Source organism: Meles meles, chromosome 12 (genome assembly GCF_922984935.1).
Source record: "Meles meles chromosome 12, mMelMel3.1 paternal haplotype, whole genome shotgun sequence".
Classification (NCBI taxonomy): Eukaryota; Metazoa; Chordata; class Mammalia; order Carnivora; family Mustelidae; genus Meles; species Meles meles.
The window spans coordinates 26071771-26084792 of record NC_060077.1 but is presented as its reverse complement, the minus strand read 5'-3'; the positions used below and the strand labels follow the sequence as shown (position 1 = coordinate 26084792).

At 57.3% G+C, this 13022-nt stretch overlaps 1 protein-coding gene across 2 annotated transcripts; it reads right to left on the bottom strand.

The window, feature by feature from the left end:
* Positions 1 to 2333: 2333 nt before the first annotated feature.
* Positions 2334 to 12969, bottom strand: SLC35E4 (solute carrier family 35 member E4). Of its 2 annotated transcripts, none has more exons than XM_046024674.1 (2): positions 7561 to 12969; positions 2334 to 3302 (listed from the first exon to the last, which is right to left on the bottom strand). In XM_046024674.1, the coding sequence occupies exons 1-2, from the start codon at positions 8205 to 8207 to the stop codon at positions 2942 to 2944; spliced, it is 1008 nt and encodes a 335-aa protein (XP_045880630.1). In that variant the 5' UTR covers positions 8208 to 12969; the 3' UTR covers positions 2334 to 2941. The 2 variants fall into 2 exon arrangements, with proteins under 2 accessions (XP_045880630.1, XP_045880629.1); XM_046024673.1 differs by having other exon boundaries at positions 7589 to 12969.
* Positions 12970 to 13022: the final 53 nt, after the last annotated feature.

Sequence of the window (13022 nt, the reverse complement as noted above, 5' to 3'; positions counted from 1 at the left end):
CTGTGCCCAGGACTGTCCCCACTGTCCTCTGGACCACAGTACCTCTTCCCAGATCTCTCTACAACCTGAATTCCCCTTCCATTTCCCCTCCGCATAGGATCCAGAGGAAACTAAAGGGCTACTCTGAAGAAATGTGTGTTGAACATCACTGCTTTCGCCTGCTCACGGCCTCTCCCATGGCTCTCCAATGTATTGGGTGTTCTTTCCAGGAAGTAGCAGGGGCAGTGCGATGGTGGAGTTTCTGGCTTCCCTGAGCTGATGTGGGAACAGACCAGAGAGCAAAAAGAGCCCTTGTTTGCTCTGGCCTCTGGAATGACAATCCCAGGGCCCCCTGGGGAGGCAGGGAGGGGCCCCCTGGCAGCTTGGGCTAAGACAAGGCTGCAGCTTTGTTCTGAATCCACAATGGCAGGACGCCCAGCACAGACCCAGATCCCTGGCTTCCTCCAAAGCAGGGCAAGGGGGTGGGAGCTGGGGCATCCCTCCCACCGTGCTCTAAGAGCAAGCCCTGAGGTGAGGGGGGCTCTCAATGTGCAATGGAAGACTGGGCCGGAGGGAAGTGGCTCCTATGAAAAGGCTTGGGGAGGAACTAGGAGTTCTGTTAGTTGTGTTGTGAGTCATTCTGCTAACATTTCTTGAGGACCTATTGGGTTTCAGGCACTACTGCTTAGCAGTAGTAAGTAAGCACTTGCCACACATTAGCCCACTGCAGGCCCCTCTGAACCCTCCCATCCCCCCAGCTAGCCAGGGTTCAGTTCTACTGCTGCTCCCCCTTAACACACAGAGGCACAAGAGGCAAAGGCCCTTGCTTGGGGTCACACAGCTTAGACACACCAGAGCTGGGGTTTGGACCCAGGTCTGACCCCTGTTCTTGGCTAATATTCTCTTTCACCTACTCTAGCCATGCCAGGCACTGTGCTGATGCTGGGAGACAGTGGTGAGCGGGACAGCTGTCTTGGCCTTTCCAGAGCCCAGTCTGATGGAGAAGAGAAGCGACAAACTAGTTTCGACAGTGGGATGGGCTCAGTGCCCCACTTGAGTGCAGGGAGCTGGGGTGACCTTTAGCTGCAGCTCTTGACTCAGCTTGTCATGGAGCAGGAGAGCAGTAGGGGTAGGAAAGTGCTCTGTTCTCTGGGGGACAAGGCTTCCCAGCAGGGATTGCGTACAAAGAAGGAGGCTTGGAGAGGTGGAGTGACTTGCCTGAGGCAATCAACTAGTAAGAGGCAGAGCCCAGAGGGGCAGTGGCCTGTGATGGAAATCACCCACTAAGCCCTTCCCACCGATTATTCCAGCAATCTTCACTGCCAACTCCCAATGACACCATGGCACCGAGAGACCAAATGAGAGGGTCCACACAGCGAGGAAGGGGGCCAAGATACAAACCCGGGTTTTCTGATACAAAGCCCAGGGAGGGCTTTAAACATGACCTTGAGGGAATATCCTCAATGCTGGATAGTCCCGAGTCTGGTGACAAGCCCACCGCCAGGTCAAGCAGGGCTCCAATTCACCCTGGCCCTGCGCCCATAGCCACCAAGGGCTGGCTCCGATCTGATGGGGTTTGGGGGCTGGGGCAGGCTCACCCTTCCACCAAGCATTCCATGGGTGTCTGGGAGCCAGGGCGAGGGTGCTGCAGGGAGGCTCCTACTTGGGCAGGGGGCTCCCTGGAAAGAGAAATGGTCCAGAGTACTAGTGAGGCTCTGCTCATACAGAGACATCTGATCCATCCTGTCTGACCAAGCCTCAGAGGGGAGGCTGGAAATGCCCAGGCTGCACAGGGATAGGGCTGGGCCAGCGGCATCTCTGAGTCACATGCAGGGTGGGTAGTGAGTGACTCAGCCTGGGCCCACTTCCCCTGCAAAAAGGCCAGCCTGGGTGGAGGCCAGGGCCAGGAAACCCTGAGCATGTCCTTCCCAGGCCAGGTGCCTGTTGGTAAGGATGGAAGGTGGAGCCTGAGGAAAGGAAGTGAGACAGGAACCTGGTGAGGCCGCGGGGGCCAGATCCTAATGGTCCTGTGGTCTGGGGCAGGAAGTTCTGACTTTAGCCCAGGAGCAGTATAGAGCCCCAGAAGGTGTGTGTTTAGAAAGAACCTTCTGGGGCTATGTAGAAGGTGGAGTAGAGAAGCCAGAGCAGAGCAGGGAGGAAGCCATTGTCACCATGCAGAATGTGAGCAATGGCAGTCTGGCCAGTAAGAGAAGGGGGCCCAGACAGGCCCTGATGGGTAAGGGGGTATGTCTTCATTTCTGGGTAGGGGACCTTGCAGCCAGCAGGCCCAGAGCTCTCCCTGTATTTCCTTGGCTGTCACCCTGAGGAATGACACAGTTCTACAAGCAAAAATAGTTTATTTGAGGATGGAAGACCCAAAATTGGGGGGCCTAGGGGTGAGGCTACAGCAGCTGCCTGGAGTTGGCATAGATGACCCCAATCCCCAGGGGCTCCCAGCAACAAAGAAGCCCTTCCCTGGGCCCCCTAGCTGCCTCCCCGACTTCCTGGAGGAAGGATTGTGCAATCGCCAAGAATGATCATCGTCGTCATCAGAACATGGTGAGGTTTTCAAAGTTTGGCCAGCAATTTTTGGAGTAGTAGTTGGTGTTCGTCATGATAATCAGTCCCTCAAGCACAGTGACTGTGCCAGGTCTGGACCCACCATCCAGTGGTGAGTGAGGTCCGTGATGAGAGGCAGGCAAGGGACAGGAGGTGGTTTCTCTCTGGGAATCCCCATTCCAGCCTCCAAGATGGTCCTTCCAGAAGGCTCCCCCACCACCTCTCTCCCAAGGCCCCAGTAGCTGCCTGCTCTCTGCTTTTCCCATGGCCATTGGCCAAGGCTGGATTCAGGCTGGGGCTGTCCCAGGGAGCCCAGCTGGTCCCTTGGTCTCAAAGACCTTTGCCAGTCTGGTCCCTCTGCCAGAAGCCCCGGCGGGTAGCCCAGGAGGCCACGAACTCGCAGTTATGGTAAAGGAACATTCCCGAAAGGGTGAGTGCAATGCCCACGTAGCTGAGGGCGCTGAGGCGGCTGCCAAACAGGAGTCGGGACAGGACGAGATTGCCCACAACAGTGAGGTTGCCCAGGACGTGGACGGTGAGGGCAGAGGTGAGAGCCAGCAGGGAGAAGCTGGCCAAGTTGTAGAGCACGGACAGCGCGCAGCTGAGCAGGACGCAGGCCCAGAGGTGGGAGCTGGTGGGAGCAGGGGGCAGGGCCACACCGGCCTCCAACACCAGGGCTGCACCCGCCAGCAGGCAGAAGCTGGGCACCGAGGTGGCATACAGCAGGGTCACCGCGTCCAGCCTCTCCTCCTGCAACAGGGCACCTGCAACCAGGACAGCAGCCATCAGCACCCAGAGGTAGACAGCTCCCCCCCACCCACAACCTGGACGACCCAGCAGGGGCTCCGGGGCCCATCACCCCAAAAGCCTGCACCGATCCCTCAGGCAGAATTAGTAGCTCCTGCTGTTCCCACGACGGTCAAGAATCCACCCACGTTCCCTTTGCTGTGACCTGTACCCACTCCTTACTGGCTGGGACCTGGCACTTAACCTCTGTGTCACCTGCAAAGGTAGGCGACAACACCTCACACCTGGCGTTGTTGTAAAGATTAAAAGAGAGGACACAAAGCCTTCGTAGGGTAAGTGCTCACTCAATGTAAAAAGGTAAATAAATAAGCCTGTTTTCATCCACTTCCAGCTGCCTTCCACAGCCTGAAAGGATAATCTGCTTGTGATAGCCAAAAGATAAAAAAAAACATGAACTGTGGCTCCAAAAAAAAAAAAAAAAAAACTTCGGGGGCTTTCCAGACCCTGGAGAAAAATAGCCTAGTTCTTAACCAGCTCTGAAGGCCCTGCACCAAGTGATCCTGACCCGCCTTTCTTGATCTCCGTCCTTACCCACCCACCCATCACTCCACACCGCAGCGCCCACCACCACAGCAGCAGACAAGCCAGCAGAAGGCCCCAGCTCTGCCACTACCTAGCAAAAAAAAAAAAAAAAAAAAAAGTTTTACAATAATAAATTGGAGTCAGATGGTGGGTTCATTCATTGTTTCATTCACTTATGACCCCTGGGATGACAGGCAAACAAGAAGAAAGTCATTGTTTGCCCTTGGCTGTCCCTCCCTGTTTATAACTCATAATAACTCATAATCAGCATCTTTTGCTACTACCAACACTAAGTCTTGTCAAGATGAATCCAGGACTAAGAGGAAACCTTTTGGTTTTGCAAGCAGAGAGAGGATCGTACCAGCTTGCATATGGGCGAATGTGTGCCCGGGTGTGCATGCATGCGTGCGTGAGTGCGTGTGTGTGTCTACACTTGTACATGTTAATACTCAGCTGTTCACAAAGGAAGCAGTGCCCGTCGTCAAAGTCAGACACTGCTCGGGTGAAATGACAGTATTTGCACACCAGCGATGATGTTCTGGGGCCTTCTCCAAGCTTGTGGAGAGAGATGAGTAATTGATCGAGGCCCCCTCCCGGGGCTCTTGGAGCCTCTGTGCATTTTCTGACACATGCTTTCCAAAGAGCCATAGGGGCGCTTACTCATAGGCTAGAAGAGGAAAACCGTATTTCTCTCTCGATTTCATTTTGATGTTTTGGCTTTGTTCTCTAGGCAACAGTCCCTCCGGCTCAAGCATTTCTAGAAATGAACAGATAATTGGAATGCCTCCTGCTCATTCACTCCAAATTTAGCACTATTACAAGCAAGCAGCACGTGGCTTGTACATTAAAGTTCCCATCATTGGAAGGTGTTGAGGTTCACCTTGAAGTTCAGCCTCCGTGATGTAGCCAGGCAAGAAGGCCCTAACCTCCCCACCACCTCCAGTGCCTTGTGCCCATTCTGCATCCCACCCAGCCTCTGCCTGCCCTCCCTGCAGCCAAGGGAAAGAACAGTGGTCCTCTGCCACAGGCCACTCGCCCCACCCAGGGCCCCCAAATGCCAGCCTATGGTCCTGCCTTCTGAATGACCCCTCCCCAGCTAGCCCCATCAAACTCTCTATTTCGACCTCTCCTTCTCTAAAGGTAATTTTGTTTCAGCATCTGAACACACCCAGGCTTCTGCCACAGACAGACAAATGTTCTTTAGACCCTCTGTTCCGCTGGCTGCTGGCTTAGCCCAACTTTGCTCCATCACTAGCTGTGTGACATGACACAAGTCACTCTAGGCCTCGTCTCCTCGTGTGTGACAACACCGCTGCTCACAGGAGCGTGCGAGGCGCTGAGCTCAGGACCTGGTGCCCGGTGGCGACTGCTGTCCACAAGAGCTGTCATGATCCCCACACTGCCCCTGCTGGCTGCCACCCGGGCCCCTGGCAAGGCGTGCTTCTCACTCCCAGAATGCCCTCTCCTCTTGTCTCCTCAGGAAGAAGAAACCACCGCTGACCACACCTGTGCCCACCTTGGCTCTAGAACTTTTCTCCTGTCCTTGAAGTCTCTGCCTCTTGAGTGCATCTACCCACCCGCCTGAGAGCTCAAGCAGGGACCAAGTCAGACTGCTCTCTGCTGCAGGTGGGTACAGCGGAAAGCAAGTTCAGCAAGCTGGCACCCCACTTCCCAGCCTTTCTGGGAGCAAAGCCCCACCCTGGGCCTGCAAGTGGCCCAGATTGGAAGGAAGTGACTAGCCCTGCCTATGGCTGCCTGGGTGCTCCTCTTCTGGCCTCTCACCCCTACTCCACGGAGTCTGCTCTCAGCCTGCCATTTGCACTCTAGTCTGAATCTGGAGCCCCTGGAAGTAGAAACCTCCTCTTATCCAAAACCCATCTCACTTCCTGGCTCCAGTCTGTTCCCCCATCTCTGCCAGGCTCCCAGCTCGGTTGTGGGGGGGGGTGCCCTCTAGCCTCCTAAGCTCCCTCCTTAGCACCCTGAGCCATGTACCCTAACCAGCCTGCCAATTCTGCTATCAGAACCATTAATAACCTAACCACTGAAGGAGAACATGGCTGTGCCAGGCCTCAAGGCCGGGTACTTGGGGACATGGAGATTTCCAAAGCCAGTCCATGCCCTCTCAGTGCTCCGGTCTGGTGGGATGCAATCAGGTAGCCAAGCGGCTACAATAGGGGACATCACATTTGTGACAAGGGAAGCAGAGGATGCTGTGGGAGCCTGGAGGAAGCACCCCACCCACCTTGAGGACCAGGCGGTTGACACTCGGGAGAGAAGGAGGGAGCTGGCAGAAGCCAAGAAACAGACCAATGCCAGGCACCTGCTCTTTCACGCCTGAGGCCTAGGTGAGAAGCAGGCGTGCTATGGGCTCTTCCCAGCCTTGTGACCCTGCCCGGGGTGCGGTGGGGGTGGGAGGGCAAGAGGTCAGGTTTCCCGCTGCCGACTCATGCCCAGAACTCAAGCCCAAGCTCAGTCACCAGTTCTCATGTAACCCGAAGGCAAAAATAGAAGGGAGCTTTGGCCCTGCCTCAGGGCCCAAGAGGATGGGGCCAGGGCCTCCGAGTTCTGACTCTGAAGATGCCAGGGAACGGCTGAGCTCTAACTTCCACCTTCCCTTGCCTGCAGGCTGCCCCCGACCCCAGCCTAAGGCTCCCTTGAAGCCCCCTCCTTCTTCTCCCAGGCCTGGGTCACAGATCTTAAGGCTGGAAGGGGGACACAGCAAGACGCCCATGGGACTCCATCAACTCCAATCCTCCTCCTCCGAACGGATAGGGAGACTGAGGCCCAGATAAGACCCAGATCTACTCAAAGTTGACAAGCAAGTAAGAGCAAAGGCGTGGCTGGATCCCAGGCCTCCCCACCCCGAGTGGGCATCCTGCCCTCCCCCACATCTCCCTTAGGTTGAGGCAGAGAGACAGTGGGGACTGAGACTCAGATGTCCCTTGGTAAGACAGACAGGAAGGCATTACCCTCACACACAGGGATTTAACAGGGTCTAGGCCTGGAGCCTCCACCTCGCCTTTTGCCCAGAGCCCCCCATCTCCTTTCTTCGGAGGTGAGGTGACCTGGGACAAATCATGAACCTCTAGGTCTTGATCCCTGGCCTAGCAAATGAGAATGAAGGTGGTAGTTGCCATGGCAGTTCAAGGTCAACACCAGCATGGGGCTTGTTACATTGCAGCTCCCAGTAAACATAGCCCTTTCCAGACTTTAGCGAAACTCCTCGGCTTCCAAATCCCAGCTCAAGGTCTCGCCCTCTTTCTCTCTCCTGGGTCCCCACTATCAGATCTCCCTTGGGGTCCAAGGCCTCACACCACATTACTTGGACAGCACGGAGTCTGACTGCCTGGGTTCAGATCTTGCCGCTACCGTTCATTAGCCACGTGACCCAGGGCACTTCTCTACCTGTCAATGGACAATACAGTGACTTCCTTCTTCAGGGCAGTATGGAGATCCAATGAGATAAAGGGCTTGACAAAATATGAGACAGATCAACAGCAACTGTTACCAAATATCGGCTGGAGTCTAGACCCTAAGTTGGGAGCTTGGGATTCTCTGAGTTGTCGGCCCTTTCCAAGCCTCAGTGTCTGCCTTTTCCAAAGGCATGAACCTCAGCTTCTCCATCTGGAAAAAGGGATAAGAGCCATACCCCTCGCAGGGCCATCCAGGCCACCCACCCACCCCAAGTCCCACCTTCTCAGCCAGTGGCCCAGGCACTCACTCTGCTGGATGGACTTGAGGCCCCGGATGCAGGTAGCAGCCAGCAGGAAGCCACAGCCCGCGGGTGGGGTCCGGAGCTCACCAGCCAGGCTGCAGGCGGCCCCCAGGCAGAGGGGGCCCATGGCAGCAAATTGCAGTGGGTGGTGGCGCCGGCCCAGCAGCAGCGCCGACAGGGCCAGCGTGATCAGCGGTGTGGTGGTGGTGGCCAGCTGTGCCAGGTCCAGGGGCACGGCGCTCAGGCCCACGTTGCCACAGGCCATTGAGGTACCAAAGGTGAGGCTGAGCAGCAGCACTTGACGGCGGGTGCGGCGGGGCATGGGACGCTGTGCCCCCCAGCGGCACACCAGTGCTGCTGCTAGCATGTGCAGCGCGGACAGCAGCAGGGGCCGCCCAAAGCCGTACACAGTGAAGATCCACTTGTTGAGGCTTGACATGCTGGCCCCTGCCAGCAGCCACACAAGCGCTGCCACTGCCACCCGGGCCCGGCCAGGCTGCCCAAGGGCCTGGGGGGTGTCGGGGGGCCACTCGGGGGACCCAGCCACCCGTGCACCACTAGTTGCTGCCACTGCCTCCGCTGAGGTCATCCTGCCATCATGGTGCTCCAGCAGGCAACGACACATCCGTGGGTATGGGGCAGGGGGACAGCTCCCCAGTGACCAGCTCTGGGCCACCAGAGAGTCCCACTCTGGGCCAGGCCCGATCCCAGTTCCTCAGATCCTGGGCCCAGTCTCAGACAGGTGAGGGCACTGCTTCTTGTCCCAGGCCTGTGCCAGCTAAGGTCTGGGAGCTATGCTGTGCTCCTGGCTCCAGCAGGGCCGAACCCAGGCCGAGCGGCTGGCATACCAGGCTCTCCGGTGCTCAAGCCTGGCCTAGTACGCTGCAGGCACCTCTGCCCAGTCGCAGGTGAAGTCCCCACTCTTCGCGCTTTGAAGCCCACTCCACGATTAGATGTAATCCTCGTTCCTTTTTCTCTTCGGTCCAGACTCCGCGACCTACGGCTTGTTCAGGCCGGGCCCAGAACCGGCAGTGGCGATCCGGGCACCGGCTCCCAATGCGGTGGTCGCGGCTCGCTTCCTCCGACAGTGCGACCAGGCCCAGCGGCTAGCTGACACACCCGCCCGCGCTCAGGCCGGTGCCAGGCGACGAGCTTGCCCGGCTCGGCTAGGCTCCGGTAGGGCCTGCGCTCCAGCTCCGGCTCCTGGCGGCTCCGGCTCCTGGCGGCTCCGGCTCCCGGCGGCCCGGGCTGCGGCTCCCGCTGCAGCTCCGGCCAGGCGTCAGCTCCCGCCGGCCCGGCGGGCGAGGTCCCGCGCTCTTAGGCCCCGCCTCCACCGCCACCGCCCGCGCCCCACCCGGAAAGTTGAGCAGAGCCCCCAGCACCGCCCCTGGCGAGGCCCCGCCCCCGGAGCCAGGAGCCATATCTCGCTCCTCCCCCAAGCCGCCGGCTCACAGCCCCTCCTCCATCCTCCTCGTAGTCCCTCCATCAGCAGAGTCCCCCAGCTGGAATGGCCAGGTTGCCTGTCCCCCCCCCCCCCCCACCAGCGAGGGATCAGGGCCCTCCACACCCAGCGCCAAGGCAAGCCCCTGATAGAGACCAGCGCAGGGCGGGGAGAGTGAGGTGCCTTTCTGAGGGAGCCCGATAAAACCCCCAGCCTCATAAGGGACTGCATCTTCAAGGACCCCCGCCCAGGGACCCTCATCCTAGGACCAGTCTCGGGGCCACCCGATCTCTGGCCACAGTTGTTCCGTGGGTCCTCAGCATCCAGAAGAGCTGGACCACCGGGCCCCTTAAGGCCCCTCCATAGCCCCTCCCTATTCCCAGCACTTCCTCCCTCTCCCAGCCCAGGGCCGGCCCTCCTAGGCAGGCACAGGGAAACTGAATCACCAAGGCCACCCACATTTGTGGAAGCGGGGTACCAGCCAGCATCTATCCCTGGCCAGCAGCCCCTGTCCCATCCCCTGGGCACTCAGAACTGACTCACAGCTAAACTTCCTGGGGTCCACCCTCTGCCCCAAGTCCTAGCAGAACAAAGAGCCCTGGGCAGGCTGGGAGCCAGAGCAGCTGCCACTAAGCCCTTGCCCCTGTTTGGGTCTCTCCTTTCCCATCTGAACGACGGATGCTCTCTCTGCTCAGGGTTGGGTAAACCGCGCACCCCAGAGCAGAACAAGCTGATTCGCATTCCAGGCTGGACCCTGGACTCATTGAGTTCTGGAGTCCAAGTGCGCAGAAACCAAGGTGGAATGCTGGGCGCACGTAGGTGCCCACTGCCAGCTGCAAGCCTCTTTTCTGACGTCGGGCTTCCTTCCCTGCAGAAGTTGCCCAGCGGAACACGGCTCATCCTTGGCCTGTTGTCTGACCAGCAAGTCCTGAGGACACCAGCCTGTCCCGAGGAACAAGACCTCAAAGAGGAACCACTTAGCTCGGTCCGCGGCGCCGCCTCGTGGTCAGACCGCGGAACGACAAGTGTCCCCAAGCTCCATCATAGTCACTGGACAAGGATTTGCACAGCCTATGTCCTCCGCCTCCCCCACCCGGTACCCCCGGCACCCGCCCTTATTTTCACCGGAGACCTGGTGAATCAAACGCCCTCTGGTGGGCCCAGGAATCCGCATTTTTACATTTGCCTCTGGTGATTCCGATACCTGCTGGAGCCTGCAAATAGCTGGTTAATGGCCCAAATTCTAGGACAAGGGATTTCCAGGTCAAGGACTCAAATAAAGGGGTATTTAGACAGGGTTTCTCCTGGAGCGGTTGTGGGAGAGAACTGAGCTAGCCAAGGGGCAACCTCCCCCCACCCCCACTCCCTGAAGAAGAGTAATCAGTGCCCCCTAAGGGTTATATTCAGATTTTTTCAGATTTTGTCAGTTTCCCAGGAAGTTTCCTTTAATTAAAATTATAGTAATTTTAAAACTATTAAACACCCTGACCTTCTCAGAGCAGGGATGATACACAGTGTTCACAACTCTTCCAAGCAGCTCCTACCTGCCATGCCTGATAAGGGTTGGGTTACAGGATTATTCAAGATGAGGCCTGATTGGGCCATGGTGGGATGGAGCTGCCCACATTGTGGCGGGGGGGGGGGGGGGGGGGGGGGGGGGGGGGGGGGGGCAAGGGAGAGGCTGAGGGCACAGCTCAAAGCAGGGACCGTGCAGCCTGACTGCAGGTGGGGGATTCAGACTAGGTCTGTCTGGGTCCAGAGCCCCAGGTTGTTGTTTTTTTGTTTTTCTAAGATTCTCTTTATTTGAGAGAGAGACAGAGCATGAGCATGAGCAGGGGGAGGAGGCAGAGTGACAGGGAGAAGCAGACTCTCCACTGAGCAGGGAGCCTGAGGCAAGGCTTGATCCCAGGACCCTGAGATCATGGCCTGAGTGGAAGGCAGACACTTTACGGCCCATGCCACTGAGATGCCCCCTAGAGCCCCAGTTTTTAACCTGCCTTAACTTGTAGACCCCAAGACTCTCCATAGGATTTTCCCCTACGCAAAAATGGGGCTGTTTCACGGTCTTTGGGGTCCATCCAAAAGCCCAGAGTCCCCCAGAGCAGGCTGCTCTTGCCCATAGACTCCCAAATCCCTCACATCCGACTGCTGCCCTTTGGGGCCCCACCTGGAAGCAGGTGATTCAGGAAGGGACCCTGGGGGGCACCAGGAGAAAAACCCATTTCTAGAAACTGGGCTGCAGAGGCTGTGGGACAGACTTCTCTCATCACTGCATGTCCCTAGATAAATCATTTCACTGCTAGGGCCTCAGTTTCCCCACCTGTGACATAAGCTCACAGGCAGGAACATGCCAAGCAAACCCAGGTGCCATCCCAGGGTTGTGAGAGAGGGGAAGTGGTCTGTCTGGAGGTCTACAGATCTAAATGCCGGTGAGACACAAACCTGGTCCTCAATCCCCAGGGAGGGCCTCTGTTTATCAGACTCTCACTATGGGGCCCTGCACCAGACATGCTTGTGCTCTCACCCACACCCCTTCTCAAGGTCCAGCAGATTGTGCCAGGCTAGACACCGGGTCCAGAATTCGTAGGCAGGCTGGACTGGACAGACCCCCCTCTCTAGGCTTTGGGACATAGGCTGAGGAAGCAAGAGGGGGCTGGGAAATTAAACCGGAAGGTGACAGAGTCACTGCTGGGGCCATACTCAGAAGAAGCTGAAGAGGGAAAGACACAGAGACTAGTGAGCAGAGTGGAGGTGATGGAATTTGAGCCCCAACTTCTGTTTCCCTACCACCCCTGACTGTCCCTGAGTTGGTGGGCTGGGTTTTTTCAGCCAACATCCTTTGATCTGAGTAGGATTCAGTAGTTTCCTGCTCCTCAGAGCCAAACACACCCCAACTAAAATAGTCCCTTTGGAGGGTAGATCACACCCTATTCGTGCACCCTCAAATGCCCAGTGCAGGGGGGGTCCCTATCGTTCCTGTCCATCCTCTCTCTAGCCTGGCCTGAGACCTGCCACTGCCAGTATCCTCTCTGTGGGAGGGGACTGTGGCTTCCTCACCTGGTGTCTTGTCCAGTGAGGAGGGAGCCGGGTACTGCAGTGGCAAGTACCTAGGGCCTGTGGTCAGTCGGGGAGGACCTGGGCTCTGCCACCTCCAGGTCACACAGCCTGGACAAGGTCACTCAGCCCTCTCTGAGTCTCCACCCTTCTTTGACAGGACCGTAGAAGAACCACAGAGCCCGGAGCAGGTTCTGAATCCTCTGAGAAGTGCCCCTGATGGTGATCAAGAAGGGACAGTGAACAAGCCCTCTGGGGTCCTGGGCTCAGATGTTTCATCTTGAAAACAGGCTGCATCTCCGTGTGGCTTTCTGATGTTCTGATGATTGTTTCAATATAAGAATTTTTTAAATCACCTACTTCCCCTCCCTCCCCAGACCCCAAATATTTGAAACTGGAGCTCTAGGAAGAGGCATCTATGTAACACTCTTATCAGAGAGCTCCCATGAAGGCAGGCCCCCCTTCCTAACCTCAGTGAGGTGGGGCATGTGGGGTGTCTTCCTGGCCTGAACCCTACTTCCCAGAGGTCAGCCCAGAGTTCAGGGCCCCCCCACTAATAGGCAAGGTCCCTGGCCCCAGGTCTTGAGGCCTGGGGAGGTACCCTATGTTGGGGAAAAAAAAATGCTCTAGGCTCCTGGGTTCTACCGTGTAATTAAAAAAAACATGGAAGCCCCCCAATTTTCAGTGTTTGAGTGCAAGAGCCAGGAGGTTACCTCAGGCCAGGCCTGCGTCTCCTCAGCCATGTCCCCCGCCTGACATTGTGAGTCACACGCTCTTGTTGAGTACCAATTTTCTTATCCGCAAAGCAGAGATGAAAACAAAAATACCCACAACCTCAGAGTTTTGCGAGGAAGCGTCTAGCGAGGAGATATTCCCTCAACAGTAATCAGTGTTGGCAGGGCCAGCAGGGCTCTCTCCCAGCCCCCTGGAGAATGCGCCCCCCCC

Bases quoted from the DNA above. Each gene is read 5' to 3' on its own strand.
- SLC35E4 (XM_046024673.1), bottom strand. From the start codon at position 8,207: ATGTGTCGTTGCCTGCTGGAGCACCATGATGGCAGGATGACCTCAGCG. The intron at 3,303-7,588 runs GTGAGTGCCTGG...TCCTGGTTGCAG, and splicing joins CCTCAAGTCCATCCAGCAGA to GTGCCCTGTTGCAGGAGGAG.